Source organism: Lithobates pipiens, unplaced genomic scaffold (assembly GCF_037356315.1).
Source record: "Lithobates pipiens isolate NorthernLeopardFrog02 unplaced genomic scaffold, aLitPip1_a1.2 Scaffold_25, whole genome shotgun sequence".
NCBI classification, from domain to species: domain Eukaryota; kingdom Metazoa; phylum Chordata; class Amphibia; order Anura; family Ranidae; genus Lithobates; species Lithobates pipiens.
The window spans coordinates 219,894,588-219,918,973 of record NW_027507787.1 but is presented as its reverse complement, the minus strand read 5'-3'; the positions used below and the strand labels follow the sequence as shown (position 1 = coordinate 219,918,973).

Genomic DNA, 24,386 nt, shown 5'->3' with positions numbered 1-24,386 from the left:
GCAAACAAAAATTCAAAAAAAAATAATATACCGTTGGGAAAACTTTCAGGCTATGTATGTATCTATGTATAAATAATAATAAATATATATATTATTTTTTTTTAGATAGAGAGATGATATAGATATAGAGAGATGATATAGATATAGAGAGATGATATAGATATAGAGAGATGATATAGATATAGAGAGATGATATAGATATAGATATAGATATAGATATAGATATAGATATAGAGAGAGAGAGAGACAAGTCACTACCAATAAACGTGAGAACTTTAAAGAGGAGAGAAGACTGCCAAATTCCAAGGGTGTTCCTATTTACCGAAGAGCCAATTCATTTATTTCAGTTGCTAAAAGTTATACAAATAACCTCATGACAGAGGAGGACATGTAGGGAAAAAAAAAAAAAAAAAAAAAGCACAGAAGTCTTCAGTGGTGGTGGAAAAAGATGCGGTTTGCGGTTTCTGTGGTCTGTCCTATATACACTGATAAAAAGCTAAACTTGCAAAAAAAATTTCCAGTGCTTTGGGTTCATCTCAGAAGTGTGTTGCAAAAGGAAAACTTTTTTTATTTTTTGCCTAATTGCTGGAGACAAAGAATTCTTTCACAAGGGCCATTGCTCGGAAAGGATGGCAGAATTATCACAAGAAAAATATTTTGCCGAGAGTTTAATTTGCGTATCTATAGTAAATTGAAAAGAATACAGTAAGAGGCTATTTCCCTTGCATTGGGCTAACCACAGCTTATAATCTAATTCACTGAGAAGCTTGGCTGTCAGGTTACATCAAGACATGCCAGGCAGATCTTGGAGCAGAAGGTAAGGGGCATCTCCCTTGGAGACAAAGCAATGGAGGTCTGAGATGTGAAACATTGCATCACTTTCACACATGCTGAAAAAAAACTGAACTCAGTCATTGCAGCAGCAAATCATCCTTATCAGAAGTCTGAGGTTTCAATTAGACAAAAGGACCTGCAAAGCAAGGTGTTCTGCTATGCCGTCTACTTAGCTAGCCCATGACTAGTCATGCATAAAATGTACACACACACTATTACAATATTACTAGTTCAAATAACAAAAAGGCTCAGAAAGAAGTTCATACAAAGTTTAGCTAATCAGAAGTACATATATTTGTCTTCTGGGCAGATACTCAAAATTATAAACATACAGTATATCAAACATATGCCAGACACAGAATGATAATCAAGACAAGTGAAATAAGTTATCCCACTGCTCAACGTTTACTTTTTTTTTAAAAACAAAATACCTGTAGTGTACTACCCAGCATAAAATGCTTGTAAAACAATACATTAAAAAAAAAAATTATATATATTTTATTTTATATTTATATTTTTTCCCCAGAATTTTTCAGTTTTGCGCCCCCCAAAAATTATATAAATAATATATATATATATATATATATATATATATATATATATATATATATATATATATATATATATATATATATATATATATATATATATATATATATATATATATATAAATAAAAATTCTGGAACAAAAAACAAAACCAATTGATTGCAGCCTTACTGTGCCCATCAAACACAGCCACTGTGCCCCAAACCCGCTGTCTGCCCGGCACTTACCTGGTCTCGGGTGGGCAGTGGGCGGTGTCCTCCATTTATTCTCCGACCTTGATGTCTTGTCCTCTGCTATGATTGGACGGCTAATAAGCGGCAAATCACAGCGCCTGTCATTTCAGCCAATCAGGTGACAGGTAACAGGCCCAGAAACCTGATTGGCTGAGAGGCAGTTCAATGTTAGCAATCTTCACTTTGCCAACATATAGCTGAGTGAGAAACAAACGCACAGTGTTGCGCCCTCTTCTCACATTTTTGGGCACCTAAGGCTCTAATCAGGTGCTTCCAAATAACGCCCAGCCACCTGAATAGGGGGTGTTAACATTGCATGTATCTATGGTGATTAGAGAGTGACAGGAGGGGGGGGGGGTCCTTTATGGATGCACTGCATATATACCTATATAAACTCTATAAACTTTACAAAAATACAATTTTTTCCCTTTTTTTTTTACTAAATAAGTGATCACATTCTCTCTGTTCCTAGCTGCATAACAGGGGGATGAGACGCAACATTACACAGAGTTTCTCGGTGAATGGCTGTACAGGGGGGGGGGGGGGGGGGTCAGGACAAGTCTGATCATTGGAGGAGAGCAGGGAATGACCAGAGACTGCGGCTGACAGAAAGACCTGGCCAACGGGCGTGGCTTTCAATGGTCCGGGCTGTCAGATGTACAGAGAAGCACTCACTGCTCCCTCTTTGCTCCGAACCCATAAGGCTACATGGGGCGGGGCAGGGCAGGGTCAGGGTGTCAATGGAGCTCCCGGCCCTGACCCTCCCTGCTGACAGGAGGCTCCCTCAGCCCAACAACCTGGGCCAGCGCACCCTGGCAGTCGGACGGTGTACCAGCAGGCTCAGGCAGCACACAACGACGTATGCGAGTCAATGCCTGCCGAATGTGCAGCGATGTAATTGTTGAAACACACATAATGTTACTACTTCTGCACCGAAACCCCCCTTGCCTACGTCCCTGGTTGACACCAGGGTCACTGAAACTAGCGTCATCATCGAAAGATTTCCCCCTAATACTATTCTGGGGGCATGTGGATTTAAAAAAAAAAAAAAAAAAACATCTACACTTTGCTTTCAATGATAATGGTAAACAAGCCAGAGGACCAACCTCCGTAACAGGGGTACAGACAGCAATAAAAATGTGACAGGATTTCTAATCCCTGACCACTCTACCCAAATAAAAAAATAAAGTTTTGCCTTTAGTTATACTTTATACTGTCACCGCTTCAGTGTCACCGATTCAGTGTCCTTCAATCTGCACCCGGTCTAACTTCCAGGTTTGAGTCCTGCGGCCACTTCAATGGCTGAGCCGCGATGACATCACTCGCCCGCAGGGAGTCACAACCGTGGCAGAGAGCTCTGAATGATACGGGAATGCAATTCCTTCAGAGCACATACATCAGGGGGATATCACTGGCTGCTGCTCACAAAAAGAAAAGAAAGGAATACCTCCTAAACGGTGCACGTTTTAGGAGGTATTCCTTTCACCTACAGCAGGGGTCTCAAACTGGCGGCCCTCCAGCTGTTGCTAAACTACAAGTCCCATGAGGCATTGCAAGGCTGACAGTTACAAGCATGGCTCCCACAGGCAGAGGCATGATGGGACTTGTAGTTTTGCAACAGCTGGAGGGCTGCCAGTTTGAGACCTCTGACCTACAGGTATTCTTTATTATAAGCTTGCCTGTAGGTAAAAAAAAAACAAAATTGACTACCACTTTAACCGCTTCCCGACCAGCGCACGCCAATTTACATCGGCAGAATGGCACTGGTGGGCAAAAGGGCGTACAGGTACATCCTCTTTAAGAAGTGGTGCAGCAGGCACGCCCTCCCTGTTCTCCGTGACCGCAGGTCCTGCGGACTCTATGTCCAACGGGTGCCCGCGATTGTGTCACAGGTAGAACGGTGGAGATGCTTTTGTGAACAAAGCATTTCCCTGTTCTGCCTAGTGACAGGACAGAGAACACTGCTCCCAGTCATCGAGAGCAGTGAGCACTGTCATGTGTGTAGTAGCCCAAGACCCCCCCCCCAGTTAGAATCACTCCCTAGGAAACACTGAAGCCCCTTAGTGCCCTCCTAGCAGCTAACCCCTTCCAGTGTTATTTACACAGTAATTAGCGCATTTTCATAGCACTGATGGCTGTATAAATGACAATGGTCCCAAAACAGTGTCAAAGGTGTCCGATGTGTCCGCCATAATGTCTCAGTCCATATAACAAAAAAAAAAAAAAAAAAAGCAGATCGCCGCCATTACTAATAATTTTTTTTATAAAAATGCCATAAAAGCTACAGACGCTATACATTTTGTGCAAACCAATCAAAAAATGCTTATTGCGAATTTTTTATTTTTTTTTTTTTTAACCAAAAATATGTGGAATACACATCGGCCTAAACTGAGAAAAAATAATGTTTTTTTATATATATATTTTAGGGGGATATTACAGCAAAAAGTTAAAAAAAAATATTGCCTTTTTTAAAAATGTACGCTCTTTGTTTATAGCGCAAAAAAAAAAAAAAAAAAATATATATATAAATATATATATATATATATATATATATATATATATATATATATATATATATATATATATATATATATATATATATATATATATATATATATATATATATATATAAAAAACACAGACGATCAAATACCACCAAAAAGAAAGCTCTATTTGTGGGGGGGGGGGGGGGGGAGGACAATTGTCAGTTAAAACGACGCAGTGCCGAATCACAAATTGTGCTCTGGTCAGGAAGGGGGTAAATCCTTCCGGGGCTGAAGGGGTTAACTTGTGATCTGTCCAACTTTTTATGCTCATCAGCTGTCATTGTTGGTGTATTTTAAGCGTGGCCAAAGAAAAAAAATTCCTCTTCTTCCAATGTGGCCCAGGATGATCAAAAGTTTGCACACCCCCGCTCTAAACAAAGTGTGCTTGACCTGGTAAATTTATATCAGTCCCCAGTACAAATAACCTGCCTACAATATGCAAAGTGCTTTCAAATATTCCGGCATGATAACGAACCATAATTTGCCTTTGCACTGATAGATTTGAAAATCGTATATCCCTGTATGTTGCAGTCGTTCAGGTGCTTATCGTAACAGTTAATAGTTTCTTGAAACTATCGATGCCTCCCGCTGAGACCACCACCTGTGGAAGGAAATTCCACATCCTTGCCGCTCTTACAGTAAAGAACCCTCTACGTAATTTAAGGTTAAACCTTTTTTCTTCGAATTTTCATGAGTAGCCACAATTCTTGTTAAACTCCCTTCTGCGAAAAAGTTTTATCCCTATTGTGGGGTCACCAGTCTGGTATTTGTACATGGAAATCATATCCCCTCTCAAGTGTCTCTTCTCCAGAGAGAATAAGTTCAGTGCTCGCAACCTTTCTTCATAACTAATATCCTCCAGACCCTTTATTAGCTTTGTTGCTTTTCTTTGTACTCGCTCCATTTCCAGTACATCCTTCCTGACTGGTGCCCAGAACTGGACAGCATACTCCAGGTGAGGCCAGACCAGAGACTTGTAGAGATAGTGAATTATTAGCTCTTAAAGTATCATTAACCCCACATCAATAAATGGTGTATTACAATGCTGTTCATACTCAGTATGAGATTCAATTTCTGCATTCTGACAAAAACCTCCTTGATCCTGTTCTCCATTTCCCCCCTTCTTTCCAAGTCCCCAATGCAGTTGAGGATTTTGCAGAGCAGCGTTTGCAGCTCTGCACATGCTCAGTTTTCAGTTTATTTCTACGCAGAGCATTTCCGCCCTCATCACATCTGAGCTGCCCAATGTGACTATAGAGTAGTGTTAATTTAGTCGACTAAAATATTTTAATCAACTAAATTAATATAATTTTAGTTGACTAAATACAACTAAAATCAAAACAATTGACATGTCAGGGCTGGGCTCAGCCCTTCCTTCTCTGAGCTGGACGCTCAGCTGTCAGATAATTGCCAGCTCCCATCTCCCTCCACAGTCACTCAGCTGTTGATGATATCCTTCTCGTCAGTCCTGCCTACTTAAAGCAGAAGTAAACCCATCCGTAAAACAGTTTCATTTATGGCACGTGCCGGAAATGTTACACTCCCATTGGTTGTGCTCTCAACCAAACTGTCAAACCATCCAATGGCTGGTGTCATAACTGATCACATGTGCAGCATCATGACAGTTGTAGATTAAACAGAAGCAAAGATGGCAGCTTCCTTGGCTGAAAACAATAGGCGGGTTTACTTACACTTTAAGCCATCCAGTCCAGAGGAGCTCTGCCTTTACCTTGATCAACAGCACAGAAACTCCTCTGTTCCTGTTCAAGACTTGCTTTGCCGACATCTCTTCTGGCTCCAGATCCTGCTTGCAGTACCACTACATTGATCCCCAACTTCTGGCTTAGCTGACTATCCATTCTGGTTACTGAACTCTGGCTAAGTTTGTTCTTTTTACTTTTATTATTAAACAAGTGTGATTTAACTGTACTAATGTCTCAGCCTGATTCCATGGTTTCCGACACATGACAAACTAAATTGAAATTTGATATCAAACATTAAAACTGCTAGAGAGTCACATGTGGGCATATACAGTGATAAATGATTGCCATTGCCATTCCCTCCCTCCTCCTCCATGTTCACTAACCAGCTAAGCCCAATCGGGGGGTGGGGGTGGGATATTGAAGATTGATAGAGGCTTCGTCTCCCTTTCATTCTAAGGCACAGGCTGAGGGGAGTGGCACAGCCTGCGACCGGCAGAAATCCACCCACACCATGTTATTGCAAAAAAATTATAAAGATTTGATCTCAAATATATATATTTGTATGACAATTTAAAAACAGTTTATTGATATTAATTTATTTTTGCTCTGTATTCCAAAGGCGCTTTTTTTTTTTTTTTTTTTAACATGTGACCAGCAGCAGAGTATTAGAGGCTCCTGCTGCTTATGTTACCCTGCAGACAGGCTGGGAAAGATATGGGTCATGCGACCACTTTATATCAAGAAAAGGGATTAGGATTTTTTTTTTTTTTGTTTTAAAATAATTAGAGTACCATCATCCATACACAGAAATAGAAACAGAAGGGACAATTTAAATTAAACCGTGTGTGATTAGTATCACTTTAACAAACGTCTTACCTGATAAAATTCTCGCAGCCAATTCTTTTGTAAATTTTCTGTCTGAAACAAACAAAAGAAAGAAGCAATGTTACTACTACATAGTCATGCTGGTACGAGTCTCAACATCCTTTCCTGCAATATTTTTTCTAGCTCCTGTATATGAAGATGTTTTGATTACAAAATCCATTCAATAATTTTAAATGCTGAACTGCACTAGCTTTGAACGTGAACATTCATTGCTAGGTTGCACAATATAAGGCCATCTTTGAACAGGATTTTGAAACACAAGGTTAAAAAAAAAAAAAAAAAAAAAGGCAGTTGGAATTAAAATAGTTTATAATGTAATATCTGCATTACATTTATTAGGCAATAATATGGAAGCAGAACAAATTGGAAAAAAAAAACCCAACAAAAGCACAATGTTGTCGTTTCACATTATTCAGGCTTTCAGGGCTAAAAGCTTAACATGTTTGCGCTCCATTTATCCTAAAGCAAAAAATAAAATAAAAATAAATCTACAACTTAAATCATTCATGCGAGTACAGACACCCCCCAGGATCACAGTGCAGAGGAAAGAACGTTCCTATATAACAGATTATTTATTTAAACGTATAACCAAAATACTTTTGCATAGAGTGGGGAGGGATTAGAACATCTGTCTGGTCATTATTGCGGTCTGTGCGCCCATTTGGAAGATTCATCCTCCATTTGTCCTGTTTAATATCTGCAGTGAAAAAAAACTTTTTGGGGATGTCACCAGAACAGGATTAGAGGGGAAATCTTCCAATGGGGATAGTTGTTGAGATGACAACCAGGAATCCCTCAAATTTGAAGGGATTTCCTCACTTCCTGTTTTTGTTATGACACAGGAAGTGAAGGAAAAATGGGTAACCCTCTCTTACTCTTTCCAAAATAGAAAGAAAACCAAGTTGTGCATCTAGTTCTACTCCACGGTGCCAATTTGCTGGCTTTATGATGAATCTGTCCATGTTTGTACTCCCGTCATAGGCAGTTTTGCATGTACGAGTTCTTGATCTCATTTTAGAACAAGCAAGCACACCTTGTATCCTCTGATTGGATGAAGTGAAGATTGTGACATGGCAATGCCACCTCCTCACCTAGTCCAATCAGAGAACCTCTTGCATTGAGAAAAATGCAAGGTATTCTGTGAATGGTGCTCGAGCCGAGCAATTGACCCATTGCGGTTACTAAGCAGCAGGCCAGATGCTCAACATGAAAACATACTACACAGTGATTTTCTACTTCCACAGCAGTAGTACAGGCATGGCATGTGCAGACTTACATTGGTCCAAGCTGGACCCATGTAGCTACAGCACAGTGGTGTAGTGGGTAGCACTCTCACCTAGCAGTAACAAGGGTCGCTGGTTTGAATCCCAACCATGACACTACCTGCCTGGAGTTTGCATGTTCTCCCTGTCCCTGCGTGGCTTCTGTCCAAATTTGGCCCTAGTATATGAATGGGGACCTTGGATTGTGGGCTCCTTGAGGGTAGGGACTGATGTGAGTGTGCAATGTACAGGAATAGGGACAATTGTAGACACTCAATCAGGTTGTACTGGATGCACTGGTGTCTTTATTCAACCTTACTAACTATGTAGCTATGCAATAAATTTGCGTTCATCTTGAAATCTCATCTTCATGCAAAATGGTTTTCCCATGCAGTGGGGCTGTGCCTGAACTGCTTGCAAAACCAGGCTCCCCCATGGTCCAGCGGTGGACTGTTCCTAAACTATTACCAAAAGTATTGGGAGGCCTGCCTTCACACCCACATGAATGTGAATGGCGTCTTAGTTCATAGAGTTCAATATTGAGTTGGCCCACCCTTTGCAGCTATAACAGCTTCAACTATTCTGGGAAGGCTATCCACGGGAATGTTTTGACCATTCTTCCAGAAGCACATTTGTGAGGTCAGGCACTGATGTTGGACAAGGCCTGGCTCCCAGTCTCCACTCTAATTCATCCCAAAGATGTTCCATTGGGTTGAAGTCAGGCAAGTCAAGTTCCTCTACCCTAAACTCACTCAATGTCTATATTGCTTAGTGCACTGATCCAAATCATTTGGTGGAGGGGGATTATGGTGTGGGTTTTTTTTTCCAGAGGTTGAGTTTGGCCCCTTCGTTCCAACGAAGGGACTGCTTAACGCATCAGCATACCAAAACATTTTGGACAATTTCATTCCCCCAACTTTGTGGAATCAGTTTGGGGATGGCCCCTTCATGTTCCAAAATGACTACATACCAGTGCACGAAGCAAGGTCCATAAAGACACGGATGAACAAGTTTTGGGGTGGAGGAACTTAACTGGCCTGCAGATAGTCCTGACCTCAAGCCAATAGAACACCTTTGGGATGAATTCGAGAGGAGACTGCGAGCCAGGCCTTCTCGTCCAACGTCATACATGTGCCTGACCTCACAAATGCGCTTCTGGAAGAATGGTCAAACATTCCCATAGACACAATCCTAAACCTGGTGGACAGCCTTCCCAGAAGAGTTGAAGCGGTTCTAGCTGAAAAGGATGGGCCAACTCAATATTGAACCCTACAGTCTAAGACGCCATTAAAGTTCATGTGTGTGTAAAGGCAGCCAATACTTTTGACAACATAGCGCATCTATATAGCGTGCTGTCACGAACTGTCCATATTCAAAACTGCGGGGGGTCTCGGAACGCTTTTGTGCAGGGAAGATAGGCAGATCAGGCAAGTACATCTCCACTGTCCTCTCCTTTAGAATAAAACAAGTAGGAGGGGGTTTGTGGATTTGCACAGGGGTCAGCTTTAAATCTCTGTGCACATCTACACTGCTATCTTCCCAGGAACGTAAAATCTTTAAGCTTATTATAAGCATCACAGGCCGACAGAGTGCAGATAAAAATATCCCGATGCAGACCATAACACAAAATGACATAATTTAGTATCAAAATAAAATCAGGATTATCCTGCCAATGTATAATGACTGGGACAGCACTGCATAGAGCAAGCTGTATTTGGAATAATTACCAAGTGTTTCCTAGCCTGAGGGTAGCTACGGAACATTAAGTCCTTCAGGTATACCAAGCTGGCCCAGTTCCCGAGGAACCTGATGTAACAAAAGCCTCTTGGCTCTTTCCATACAGTGAAACACCCTGTTTCGCTAGGTTGTATTTCCCCAAGCACGGCACATTTCTACAGACATAATAGAAAGAGAGAGACTCCTCTTTCACCGAACAGCAAGAGACTGTTCCATTGTAATAAATAACTGCCGCACTAAATATAAACTAACCATTGTTGAGCAACCAGTGCGATTTGTTTTCAATCTTGGTTTGCCTATTTCCTTATAATGGAAGCCAATAAACTTTTGTTCTCAATGGGAGAAACAAAAAAAAAAAAAAACGATATGTCAAAGGTTTGCCATGTGCGTTAAAACGTAATTTAAAGTGGAACTTCATTCTCTCAATCAACATTGACTTTTTAATCTTATGCTGCAAACATTAGGAAACAGATAGGAAAGTATATTGCAACACCCTTGTCCTAAACAGGGCTGCTAGTAAATTTAATTGTGCTAGGTCAGGGATATGAAACTAGTGGACCTCCAGCTGTTGCAAAACTACAAGTCCCATCCTGCCTCGGCCTCTGGGTGTCATGCTTGTGGCTGTCAGAGTCTTGCTTTGCTTCATGGGACTTGTAGTTCTGCAACAGCTGGAGGTCTGCTAATTGCAAATCCCTGTGCTAGGTGGTAACTAGCCTAGCTAATTTGTAGTCTTTGATCAAATAGTTTTCTCCTAAGCTTGAGTTTAAAGTGGAGTCTTAGACAAAAATGGAAATTCTGCTTTTTGGAACCCTCCCCCCCCTTCCGGTGTCACATTTGGCACCTTTCAGGGGGAAGCAGATACTGGTCTAATACAGGTATCTTGCTCCCACTTCCGGGCACAGATAGCCGCCTCACCCGTGGGTATCTACACCACTTCCCATCCCCCCTGCTGCCTTCTGGGAGACACACAGGTCCCAGGAGACAGCAGGGACCAGTGGGAATTCCGCAGCGTGAGTCGCACATGTGCAGTAGGGAACCAGATTTCACTTCACGATTCCCTTACCAAAGATGGTGGCGGCAGCACCCAACTGCCGAGGGTCAGATGGGCTTCGGGTGGCGACATTGCGGGCACCCTGGACAGGTACGTTTCCATATTTTAAAAGTCAGCAGCTGCAGTATTTCTCTCTTTTGTCAATAGGTGGCACGTTGAGGTTGTTGCCTGTGTAAACCTGATTTGAGAGCTTAAGACGAATAGGTTTATGGGCATCTTTAAGCTTCCTAAGGTCCAAGGCCAAGAAGGCACTGGGTTTGTCTTAATGCTGTTTTTAGATATGTTTAGATCTCAAAACTAGTTTTTGGCAGGTTCCATCAGGAACTGGTCTAATTCTAGTGCTTTCTAGGGCTTTTTCCAAGAGGGTTTTTTTGGCCAACGATGGGTCCGATTGAAATGCGGCAAAGCAGGATTGAAAGTCCGTATCTAGCTTTTGGTGAAGGAGAGGACATTTTTTCCAGCTGGGAGGCCAACTGTATGCATGAGTTGCATATAAAATGCTTATTGCCTCCCACAGAGCAAGCATCAGGTGTAGTATTATGGGTAAGATCATCTTTAATTGAAGGAAATCATTTATTAAGCAATTCTTGGCTGGGGCATTGGGTAATAGAGGACAGTGACGTAATGACAGCACAATGGTCTGTCTAAATAGTTAGAAATTTGAGGGAGGAAAATAAAAGTATAGGGACAGATCCCACTGAAATAAAATATGGTTAGTTCTAGAAAAGAAGTGATGTGGGTTGGAGTTAAGTGTATCGAGGATGAGCAGGTTGAAATTTTTCTCTCCATGATCAATTAGTGAATGTTGTTGTAAAATTGTCTGAAATTGGGGTTTTAGAGGGCTAGTATGGGCTGTAAGGGGGGGGGGGGGGGGGAATTGTATTACCCACACATTAACAGCATTCCCTGTTTGAGTTTCAACAACTTGGAGTAAAGGTGAGAAGGGGGTTGGGTTCTTATTGCATGCATAGTTACTTAGAAGGTGAGGTTGAAAAAAAAGACAAGTCCATCAAGTCCAACCCATGTGTGCGATTATATGTCAGCATTACATTCTATAGCCCCCATGGTGCGAATGTTCAGAGGTTATGAATGAACATGCTTTTCTCAGCAAAATCAGCAGGAGTTTCTTTGGCCACTGAGGATGCAGGAATAGTCTATTTGGAGAGAGTCGGGTGATCGGGTTCTTTATACCCGGGCTGCGGCCTGGGTGGGTGTGTGTGTGTAGCAGTAGCAGAATGCCCAGAGGCGCACCCATTCAGAAAATCGTTCGTTTGAGCCAGCCTTTCCCAAACAAACCATTTCCAAGGGCCATTAAAACGTACGAATTAAACTAACAGTTTACAAGCTGGCTTTTCCTGCTGCCTGGAACGGTTCTAAGTATTTAGAAACCAAATTGTTTTTGAATAATCATAACTAGAATTGAACAATAAATATAAAACACACAAGACAGCTTTCATAAAGAATGTAGCAAGGATTATACGAGCACATTTACTATATAAAGAAACACTTTAAAAAGATGCACAAACATGCAGAAGTAGATATTAGGGTAGCTTGCCAGCTGTAATTACAGCTTTAATTGCTGGAATTATTATTGAGAAGGAATCTTAGCACTGTTGCAGAGGACCTTGGAAAACAGACAGCCATTGTGTTTCATTATCCTGTAATGCAGTTTAGAAAACACTGTGTTCCCTTGAAAGCGAGACTTTTTTTAAAATGTACATTTACACATTTTTTTATGAAATGCTATAATACATAGAATAGTAGCTTTCATTCATAAATAAATGTAGCGTAGGACCCGAGCTGTCAAACTCATAGCCAACACTGGCCTGACGCCCTCTCTGTAATTTGCAGGATGAAGCTACCCGTATGACAGTTTAGTCTATCACAGTGCAGGAGATTGCCAGGCAATGCAGTGCCTCCTAACCTAGCTGCACCCATCACAGTATGGTGTCCAGGTAGGTGCCCTGTCTGCATTTTCCCTGGTCCTGTCGTCCTATGGTCAATCACCATGTGTAAAATCCAAGTCCTTTTGCTGCTCTACGCAATGAAATGAAGTTGCATCCATAAGGACTGGAAGAATTTGGGTAGTGAGTATGGAGCACATTTGGCATACCTCCCAACTTTTTTGAGATGAAATTGAGGGACACGTATCAGCAAAAGTACGCAGGCATAGGACACACCAATTGCCATGCCCTGTTAAAGGAGAATTGTACAAAAAAATAAAAAATAAGATTGGTTAAACCCACAACTGCTTTATTCAAACACTTTTTGAAAGGTAAAAAGTTCCAAATCAGGTACAGTCCCATCAGGGACAGTTGAGAGCTATGCTTTTGGTGATCCAACACACATTCATTATGACATGGTTATGTTTTATTATATATAGCTTTTCCTCTTTTTTTGGTATTGTGTAAAAACACAGTTAAATTTAGAATGCTTGGAATAAACCTATATCCTTCCTAAACTGCAGACCATGAACTTTTACTGCAATCAGTCTATGTTTATCTATAGATATTTGTAGGCAAACTATTAGAGCATGCATTCAGTATAGTATGGTTACTGGCGACGTCAACAGAAACTTGTGCCAAGACACATACCCTTAAAAAAGGGACCGTATACTATGAAAGGCACTAAAAATGTTCAGTGCAGCTTTACACCTTATATTTTAATCAAGAAGTTTGTTAAAAGTAAAAAAATAAAATAGGTTAAAATTACACAAGTCTTCAAAAGTCACTATGCATTACAGCAAAAAGTCAGAGCTGCAAGATTAGTACCCAACATTTGAAGCCAATTGGAAGAATGGGGCTGTACAATGATGAGAGAACAAGGATGGGTGTCACCAGCATGAAGATATTGCCTAGTAGCTTGAGAAGTAGGGGGTAGCTCTGCAAAGTCCACAGAAAATGTCAAGCTCTGAAAAGTGTTGACTCCCTCCTTATGTTGTGAAGCCAAGTGGCACAGCAAGAGTGCGTGCATCAGGAAAAAACAAAAAACTTAAAAATATTCTGACAAACGCTTGTATGGGGTTTTTGCTGGCTGTTCAAGTGTATTTACACACTACATGAATACATCAGTAGGTTTTGCTCCAACTGCCCATGGACTGTATGTGTGCTTACCTGGCACTGGTAGAGACTTTAGATTGGCTCTTTGTACTCTGCAGAACGTGTAAGAACTGCAAACTGTATTGTAAAGAAAAAAATTGCTGGCTTAACAGTGTGCAATTATCAGGGTGACTTGTAGAGTCTCCTAGCATCTACTTATAGGCCAACTGCAATAGTCAGTCATTACATGCATATTAATAGGTAAAAAAAATATAATATAAAATATATATTTATTATTATTATTATTATTATTAGAGTGCTTTTATATGTGAAAGCAAAAAATTTCAAAAAGAACAGGCAAAAACAAAAGCTCTAGCTGCTGGGGTAGGAAGCAAAACTTTAATAATTTAATATTTACCTTACCACTTGCCGGCCACCCACAGTATAAAATACGTCATTACAGTGGAACCTTTGATTATGAGCATAATCCGTTCCAGGAGAGTGCTTGTAATCCAAAGCACTCGTATATTACGGCGAGTTTCCCCATAGAAGTCAATGGAAATGAAGATAATTTGTTCCACATTGACTTCTATTACATGCAATACAGCATACACTTCTGTCCAAATGTGGTACTGCACACCCCATTAGCTTGAATTCTACTTGTTTTACAAGACAACACTGGCAAACCAAGTCAGAATAAAAAAAAAAAAAAAAAGTTGCTAGCCTTTCAAAACGCTCGTAAACCAAGGTTCCACTGTACTTTGATATTTAATACCCGTGTTATGGCTAGCTAGCTACCATAACCTTGGTATCATTTTAACTGGGAGCAATTTGGCATCTAATGACGTGTTCACCACGCCACTTCCCGGTGGTCTCTGGGCTTACCAGACCTTGTGGTTAGCCCAGAGCCGATCCTCCACAATACTCTGTGGCTGGGCAGGAAGCTGCCCCCACTCAGCTTTATGCCCTTGGGAGGTACAGAGTGACATCTGACGTCACTTCCGTCTTCCACCCCAAATAGGATGATTTTTTATTATCTTAAAAAGGCAATATTACTTTTTATTTTTTTGCTTTTAAAGTGGAAATGTGAGATCTGAGGTCTTTTTGACCCCAAATCTAATAAAGAGGTTGTGTCATGCTTATTTCTATTACAAGGGATGTTTTAAAAAAAAAAAAAAAAAAAAAAAAAAAAAAAGGGAAAGTTTTTTTTTGTAGAGAGACAGCAAAATAAATTAGAAAAGAGGAAAAAAAATATTAAAGTGCCCTGTCCCTCCGAGCTCACGTGCAGAAGCGAACGTATACACAAGTCGTGTCGAATTATGTAAATGGTGTTCAGAAAACACAGCCATCATTAGAGCGAAAGCAATAATTTTAGCACTAGATTTCCTCTAACTAAACATGTAACCTGTAAAAAAAAAAAAAAAAAAAAAAATGTTAATGTGTCGCCTATGGAGATTTTCAAGTACCGTAGTTTTTTGCCATGCCATGAGCAATTTTGAAGCATGACATGTTAGGCATTTACTTACGTGGTTTAACGTCTCTCACATTATACAAAAAATAAAAATAAAAATTTTGCTAACTTTACCGTTACGTTTTTTTTTTTTTTTTATTCACAAAAGTGCATTTCTTATGGAAAAATAAAGATTTTTTGTAAGACCGTTGTGCAAAAACTGAGTGACAACTTATTGCAACAACTGCCATTGTATTCTCTAGAGACTCTGCTTAAAAAAAAAAAAAAAAAAAAAAAAATCATCATGGGGGTTCCAAATCATTTTCTACCAAAAAATACTGTGTTAAACTTGTAAATGTAGCAAAATCTTTTGCCTCTTTTGTGCTAATGAGAACCTCCCAGGCCAAAAGATAGCCGACATCCTTCAATATGTGGTAGGTTGTGAGGCATAGTGGGCGCAAAAGATGGGGAAAGTCATTGGGCGCCAGACACTTCTTGGATGTAAAAGCGGTTTTATTTCTTTTGACAGTCTTTTTTATATATTTTTGGAGGGAAAGAGTGTTAGGGCCAGGACACTTTTAGATAGTTACAAACTCAATTGGCAGACTTCGAGACTTCAATAGGAGGACATCCGTACAGGGAAAGGCCCAGCAAGGTGGCACTTCTGCACATGCAGGATTGCTGTCGCCTACGTTAGCAGTCCTCTAACAGTTCCTAATTCAAATGTAACAGTTCTCTCAGCTCCACCACAACTGCTCCTTGTAATTCAATACTGAGATCCTGGTCTCTCACTAGACCCGCTGATTCACTATGAATCCCTTGAGCTCTCAAACGTCACCCCCGGTTCTCCATTGGGTCCCTAGCTTGGCACTCCAGATACGTCAAGCTTCACCCCTGCCAACCATCTTGGTCCCTGGCTTGACACACAAGGCTGCTCTGCAAGCATCTCCTCAGCTGGTTGGGTCCCTGACTTGATCACCAGCTGAAGTTTCCAGACTCTCCACCGCACCCTTTTGGTGAGAATATGGTTCCGGCACTTACTTCAGTTACTTACTGTGGTCACTGGTAAAGGCAATTGGTCCCTTCATGGCGACCGCTTCCCTTCTACCTCCAACCACTGACAGGTTCTCCAGCCAGCAGAACCGTCACTTCTGGTTGGAATGCAAGCTGCAATTCCAACCCTGCGCTGCTCACTTCTGGATAGGCCCTCACACAGCCTAGCAGCCAGATGCCCCCGGGAAAGGCCCAATATTCAGCCTAGCAGCCTGGGGCATACGACACACGTCCACCCAGACAGCCATCCAGGTGGCAAAGAACCTCGATCACCTGACCTCACCTGAATATATAGGCCCGCCTAGCAAGCCAAGGTATTCAAGAAAACCCCTTCCCATTGGCTGAGATACCCATAACCTGGCCTTGGGTTGCCCTTCTCATATCTAGGCCACCTAGTGGTAGAAGAGAAAAGTGCAACAAGGCCAAACTTGGGGAGAAATCACTAGATCTCCATCGACCAAGATAATTATTCTTGGCAAGTAAATTGGTGAGGAGCTCCGCGACTAAACTCCAGGGTGCTACAACAAAAAAAGGCCTGGTCTTAAAGTGGTTAACTATTTTTTTTTTAGTCCTGGCCAGAACATAGAAAATCAAAATAACTCCATAACTAATATTTATATATATATATATATATATATATATATATATATATATATATATATATATATATATATATATATATATATATATATACATATACATATACATATACATACACACACACACACACACACACACATATACAGTGGTGTGAAAAAGTGTTTGCCCCCTTCCTCATTTCCTGTTCCTTTGCATGTTTGTCACACTTAAGTGTTTCGGAACATCAAACCAATTTAAACAATAGTCAAGGACAACACAAGTAAACACAAAATGCAATTTGTAAATGAAGGTGTTTATTATTAAAGGTGAGAAAAAATCCAAACCATCATGGCCCTGTGTGAAAAAGTGATTGCCCCCCTTGTTAAAACATACTATAACTGTGGTTGTCCACACCTGAGTTCAATTTCTCTAGCCACACCCAGGCCTGATTATTGCCACACCTGTTCACAATCAAGGCATCACTTAAATAGGAGCTGCTTGACACAGTAAGGTCCACCAGAAGATCCTTAAAAGCTACACATCATGCCGAGACCCAAAGAAATTTAGGAACAATTGAGAAAGAAAGTAATTGAGATCTATCAGTCTGGAAAGGGTTATAAAGCCATTTCCAAAGCTTTGGGAATCCAGCGAACCCCAGTGAGAGCCATTATCCACAAATGGCGAAGACATGGAACAGTGGTGAACCTTCCCAGGAGTGGCCGGCCGCCCAAAATTACCCCAAGAGCGCAGCGACGACTCATCCAAGAGGTCACAAAAGACCCCACAACAACTTCCAAGGAACTGCAGGCCTCACTTGCCTTAGTTAAGGTCAGCGTTCATGCCTCCACCATCAGGAAAAGACTGGGCAAAAATGGCCTGCATGGCAGAGTTCCAAGGAGAAAACCACTGCTGAGCAAAACGAACATCAAAGCTCGTCTCAATTTCTCCACAACACATCTTGATGATCCCCAAGACTTTTGGGACAACATTCTGTGGACCGATGAGACAAAAGTGGAACCCTTTGGAAGGTGTGTGTGTCCAAGTATATCTGGCGTAGAAGGAACACTGCATTTCATAAAAAGAACATTATACCAACAGTAAAATATGGTGGTGGTAGTGTGATGGTCTGGGGCTGTTTTGCTGCTTCAGGACCTGGAAGACTTGCCGTGATAAAAGGAACTATGAATTCTGCTGTCTACCAAGAGATCCTGAAGGAGAATGTCCGACCATCTGTTCGTGTACTCAAGTTGAAACGAACTTGGGTTCTGCAGCAGGACAATGATCCTAAACACACCAGCAAGTCCACCACCGAATGGCTGAAGAAAAACAAAATGAAGACTTTGGAGTGGCCTAGCTAAAGTCCTAACCTGAATCCTATTGAGATGTTGTGGTATGACCTTAAAAAGGCCGTTCATGCTCGAAAACCCTCTAATGTAACTGAATTAGGACAATTCTGCAAAGATGAGTGGGCCAAAATTCCTCCAGGACGCTGTAAAAGCCTCATTGCACGTTATCGCAAACGCTTGGTTGCAGTTGTTGCTGCTAAGGGTGGCCAACCAGTTATTAGGTTTAGGGGCAATCACTTTTTCACACAGGGCCATGATGGTTTGGATTTTTTTCCACCTTTAATAATAAACACCTTCATTTACAAATTGCATTTTGTGTTGTCCTTGACTATTGTGTAAATTGGTTTGATTTTCCGAAACACTTAAGTGTGACAAACATGCAAAGGAACAGGAAATGAGGAAGGGGGCAAACACTTTTTCACACCACTGTGTGTGTATATATATATATATATATATATATATATATATATATATATATATATATATATATATATATATATATATATATATATATATATATATATATATATATATATATATATATATAAAGAAATCATCTTTTATCCATCATGGAAAACCGTTAAATTATCTGGTCATTTTACAGCATAACAATGCCTTTCAAACATGCAGCCAAAATCTAGAGAACCATCTTCAGGAGAAAAAAAAAAAAACTAACAAGGAATCATGCAACAGATGGTATGGCCCTCTCGGAATCCTAATGTCAAGACTGTAGGAGCCTTCAATAATTACTTCTAGAGAAAGGAGGTGGTAACACAATAAAGTGTGCTGAGACTGTGGCAAGTTCCCCAGGATGCTTAGAAAAACACGACACATGAGGACCTTCAACAGCTGCAAGCAAGATCACCTAAGAGGATTGCTGTTATGTTGAAGACAAATGGGGCAGAGGGAGTCACACCAACAAAAAAGCATTTTTTTAATATTTTTTGAATTACTGCATTTTCTATGAGGTTTCCCAATTAGAATGAACTATGGAATCATATTTAAAGCACTACTACTTTAGAGGTTTTTTTTTTGCTTCCACAAAATGCTAACCATTTCATAGGGTCATAACGATGTGGGACTGAGCTTCATAGCAAAACCATTTTAACCTTTTGTACGGTATTGTCTACATTTTCAAATAAAAGATTAAAAGGCAACTTGTCCAGCACACAGAAAAAAATATCCTACTCCCCATGCATCAAACACGTTTATTCATAGTTAATACCTTAACGTTGTCCTTTTTTTCTGAAGCAGATTGGTTATTTGTACAAGAACATACACCAATGCTTAATTATCTTTCCATTACTTGATTGGGGCTTCACACACAGTCATAAAATTCCAATATATTATAATATAATGAGACAAATGCCTCTGGACATCCATGACCCGGGAGGCACCTTTTCTCGATTACCAATTCAATGTTTTCAGAGCCACCAGTATTGAACTTTTTGTTAGATCCATATCAGAACCTAGCATTAGGTTCAAAAAACACAATTTCCAGTACAGTACAACCAGTTCAGTTCAGTTAACTTCAAGTCATTTTTGTCATTAATCCAACTTTTCCTAATCTTCCAGCATTTATATAGCATAGGATTTAAATCATGGGATTACAAACCACATTTCAAGCAATATCTCCTGTATTAAATCTTTCAATACGAGATGTAGGTTAATGGTTCTCAAAAATAACTCTCCCAAATCAGTGCCAACTGTGATCCTAGTATAACCCTTAGACCAAGTAATTCTCAACCAGGGTTCAGTGGAACCCTAGGGTTCCTCCAGAGGTGGCTAGGGGTTCCTTCAGCATTGGGCAATTTCTGTCTCTTGGATATGTTCCCACCAACGCCATTGATCTTTTTAGCCATCTGTAAGGAGGTCCCAATGACCACAAGTGTAAGGACCAATCTTCTCACTGACCATCACACCAATGTATCATGAGTTGTAGATTTCTAATTTTTAGCAGGGGTTCCCCCGAGACCGGAGAACTATTTCAAGGGTTCCTCCATGTCGAGAAAGGCTGCCTTAGACATTAAATATATTACCTTTATTGTACATGCAGGAGGAACTTGCTCAAATTAGCTTCATAAACACCGTCCACACAATTTCTGACAAATTCCATAGATACAGCTTAATAGGAATTTAGTAATTATTCTGTTCTCAGGGAAGGTGTTTTAGGATTGGATTAATAATGGGCCAAGTTTAATTTCACAGTTGCTGCTTCTTTCCCCCCCCAAAGTAATTCTGAACCTGCTGCAAGAAGCTAATTATTTTGCCAAACCAAAACTTTTCTCCATTTATGGAAGGGGGATCACCTTACAATTAGTCTGCACAGAAGATTCAATATTTGGGAAGCCACTATCCTTCCAATCTTGGTACAACCTGTAAATTAAACCTGGTGCAAACCTCAACAAAAGGGAGATGGTCTTTTTTTTTTTTTTTAACAGCAAAACCATTTAAAAATTGCCATTTCAAAAGGCAATAACTCTAGCAAGATAGAACACCACTCACCATCATAACAATCAGAAAGGTTCTCAATATATATGTATACATTTATATATTTTAATATTGTATATATATTTTCAAATTTGTGTGTGTTTATATTTTTTCACACACGCTATACATATAGTTTAGTGGAAAACATGATCTACATGTCTATTGAATCAATTGGCAGACAGAATCTGACCTGTGCTTAGCAATTTCTTTCTTAATTTACTTTGTTGCTCATCTTCAAATCTCTTAAGTCTCTGAAGATTTGACTATATTAATATTATATTAAAAAACACACACACACACACACGCCACTATATATATATATATATATATGCATGCGCACAGACGCACAGTTGCAAAAAAAGAAAATGTGAACCTCTTTTGGAATTATATGGATTTCTGCACAATTTGGTCATAAAATGTGAACTGATCATCTAAGTCACAACAATAGACGATCACAGTCTGCTTAAATAACACACAAAATTAAATGTTAGCATGTTTTTATTGAACACACCATGTAAACAAACATTCACAGTGCCGGTGACCATCACACTTATGTATGACGAGTTGTAGAGGCTTAACTACTTGCTGCCCGCCATACAGCAGAATGACGGCGGCAAAGTGGTCTCAATATCCTGACCGGACGTCATATGACGTGATCAGGATATTAAGCCGCTCATGACGATCGTCAGACTGACACACCGTAACTATGGTCTCGGTAAAGAGTCTCTAACTGAGACTCTTTACCACGTGATCAGCCATGTCCAATCACGGCTGATCAGTGTCAATAGGAAGAGCCGTTAATCGTCTTTTCCTCACTCGCATCAGTCACTACTAATTTAGCAAGATTTGAGGCTCTCGTTCGATTATTCCGACGGATTCAGGTTGTTCGATGTGTCATTTAAATTGGTAATTTCATCATCTTTAGCAATTTTTTTTTTGCAGCCAGCTAGAATACATGGGGGATTCTTCTAAGGTAAACACTAGGAAAACGATAATGCCCAAAATGTTTTAGCAGGTGCCTACCAACAGATGGAGAATTCTGCTCAAACATCAACGCTTTAATAACCATGATGTACAGAAATGATTTATAAAATTGTTAAGATGTTCAGATTAAGCAATTGTAAAGGCAGGTTTATTTTTTTCATAGTTTCATAGTTTGTTAGGTTGAATAAAGACACCAGTCCATCCAGTTCAACCTGAGTGAGTGTCTACAATTGTCCCCATCCCTGTACATCCCTGTCCTTTTTGGTTTTTTTTTTTTTATCTTAAAGCGGACCTCCAGCCTCCCACCACATCAGCAGCTACAAATACTGTAGCTGCTGACTTTAAACATAGGGACACTTACCTATCCTGGGATCCCCCAAAGTCAGCACCCCAGCCGATTTTTCAATTGATTCTCGGGTGCTGCCGCCATTTCTTGTAAGGGAAACCAGCCTTGCACATGCAAAAGCACACTGCACTATGAAAGCCTGGCGGCGGCAGGCGAGGTCCCCCTAGAGGTAGTGATGTGTACATGTCAAAAACAGGTATCCGCTCCAGCCCAAAAGTTGCGAAAAGTAGCACTTCCCCTTTTGGGTGGAGCTTCGCTTTAATGCATTCTATGCCTTAAAGAGGAAGTAAACCCCTTCAAACCACTTTGACCTACAGGTAAGCCTAGATTAAGGCTTACCTGTAGGTCCAAGCAATATCTCCTAAACCTATATGGTTTAGGAGATATTTGCCCGAAAATGGGCACCGCTGTCTACGGCGCATGCGCCGTAGACAGCGGCACGCAGGCGCACTAAATGCCGCAAATCCAAGAATGGATTTGCCTAATTTGTCGACTCCTGTGCGCATGCACGGGAGTGACGTCATCGCGGCTTCGCCGAATGGCAGAGGCGGAGCTGCGAGACGCGACTACCGTGCGCATGCGCGGGAGTGACGTCATCGCGGCTTCGCCGCTGTCATTGGTCGGAGCTGCGAGACGCCACCAGCAAGATGGATGCGGCGGACTACAGGGATCAGCGGCGACTTCGCTGGCTCCTGTGTCAGGTAAGTGACACATAATGAGCTACTATGCGATGCATAGTAGTCCATTATGCTTTACCTTTGCAGGGAAAAAAAGAGGAAGTAAACCCATCAGGGTTTACTTCCTCTTTAAGATAAAAAAAACCTTCAGTGTGCAGCAGCCCACCTCGAGTGTCCTGCACACCCCCCTCCAGCGCATGCCAATGAAGGGGAATAATTATCTTTTTTCAAAATTTTATAACAATGAAACACACACTATAATATAAATATATATATATATATATATATAATTTATATTTTGGCTTGTTCAATTTAATGATTTACGTATACTCTAATAAAAGTAAAAGAAACCACCAATATTATGTCCAACAATGGCATTGCTAAAAGACTACAAGAACAAATACGAAGGATTAAAAAAAAAAAAAAAAAAAAAAAAAAAAAAAAAAAGCTAACCACGATTTACGCAGTCGGGTACCCCTGAAGGCCAGCTCATAACACCACCAGCTACAATCATTATCATTCCGGCTTTCCCACGCATATGGGGCTTTTCTCCATTCTTAATATTTTATATTTTTCTTGTGGATTCCAAACACTTCAGGTGAGACCTGGTTGTCCTTATTTTTGATCATATGCGGTCTATGCCCTTTAGCCCCTATTTTGTTATGGTTTTGTTTAGATTTGTATCGGTTTTCTTGATTATACCCACTTGTATTATGTGCAGGCTACTATGTATTGTAAACAAGATGTTTTTCATTTATGCTTTATTATTACAGCATACAAAAGAACTGTACCACAAATCTCCTGAAGAAACTCAAATGAGTGAAACACGTCGAGAGTGGTAGTGGTTAATTTGACTGTCTGGATAATTAAAATATTCTGTTTGGATGTATTATTGTTGTCCTTTTGTTTTTTATCTTTTTGTAAAAAAATAAAAAACTTTTACCCAGCTTTACTATTGGTACTTTGACCTATACATTTGATACCTTTAAAGTCCCGAGGTTTGTTTCCTCTTCAGTCCCTCTCCCTTCTTTGTACTCATAACAAGTGTGTCAATTTATTTTTTTGGGGGGCCAAATTTAGTAAATAAACTTGTACATTTAGTTAAAAAAAAAATAATAATTGGGCAACCACCATCCTCAAACAGATCAATCAAGTACAGTAACCTCCATGCATCTTCTGTGAAAGTGTCTTGCATGCCAAACTTTTCATGTCTCCATCTCCATGAGAGGGATGGATTTAGCCCAATCACCCAGTATTTTTTCTTTTTTAAACAAGCCAGAAAATATAATTATGTGATAAAGTGTGTCCAACAGATATATTTGCCCATTATTACCCCCTAAGGAGACCGCAGAAAGTCCATTCATTGTAAGGAAGGATTAAATTAAGAGCACTGCTTATAATAATTAGGCCACCCATTGGCACACGAAAGTGAGGGTGCGATTTTAGCTGCCTGAGCAAGGGACAGTTTTGGGGTGTGAAAACTATGAATTGTTTTTACAGAACAAAAATAATAAAGTGCGTGTTTATTGTTGGTGTACTATACACTGAGGGGGTTAAATGGCTCAAAAATATCATAGCCAGGGTACATTACTATAAAAAAAAAAAAAAGGCAGAAAATATTGCTT

General features: G+C 40.3%; 1 protein-coding gene across 1 annotated transcript in view; it reads right to left on the bottom strand.

Annotated features, from left to right (window-relative positions):
• Positions 1–24,386, bottom strand: part of INPP5A (inositol polyphosphate-5-phosphatase A) — a 633,009-nt gene that overhangs the window by 468,157 nt on the left and 140,466 nt on the right. Inside the window, exon 2 of the mRNA XM_077453801.1 lies at positions 6,740–6,781. Coding sequence (XP_077309927.1) covers positions 6,740–6,781 — 42 coding nt within the window. The remainder of the gene's footprint in view (positions 1–6,739; positions 6,782–24,386) is intronic.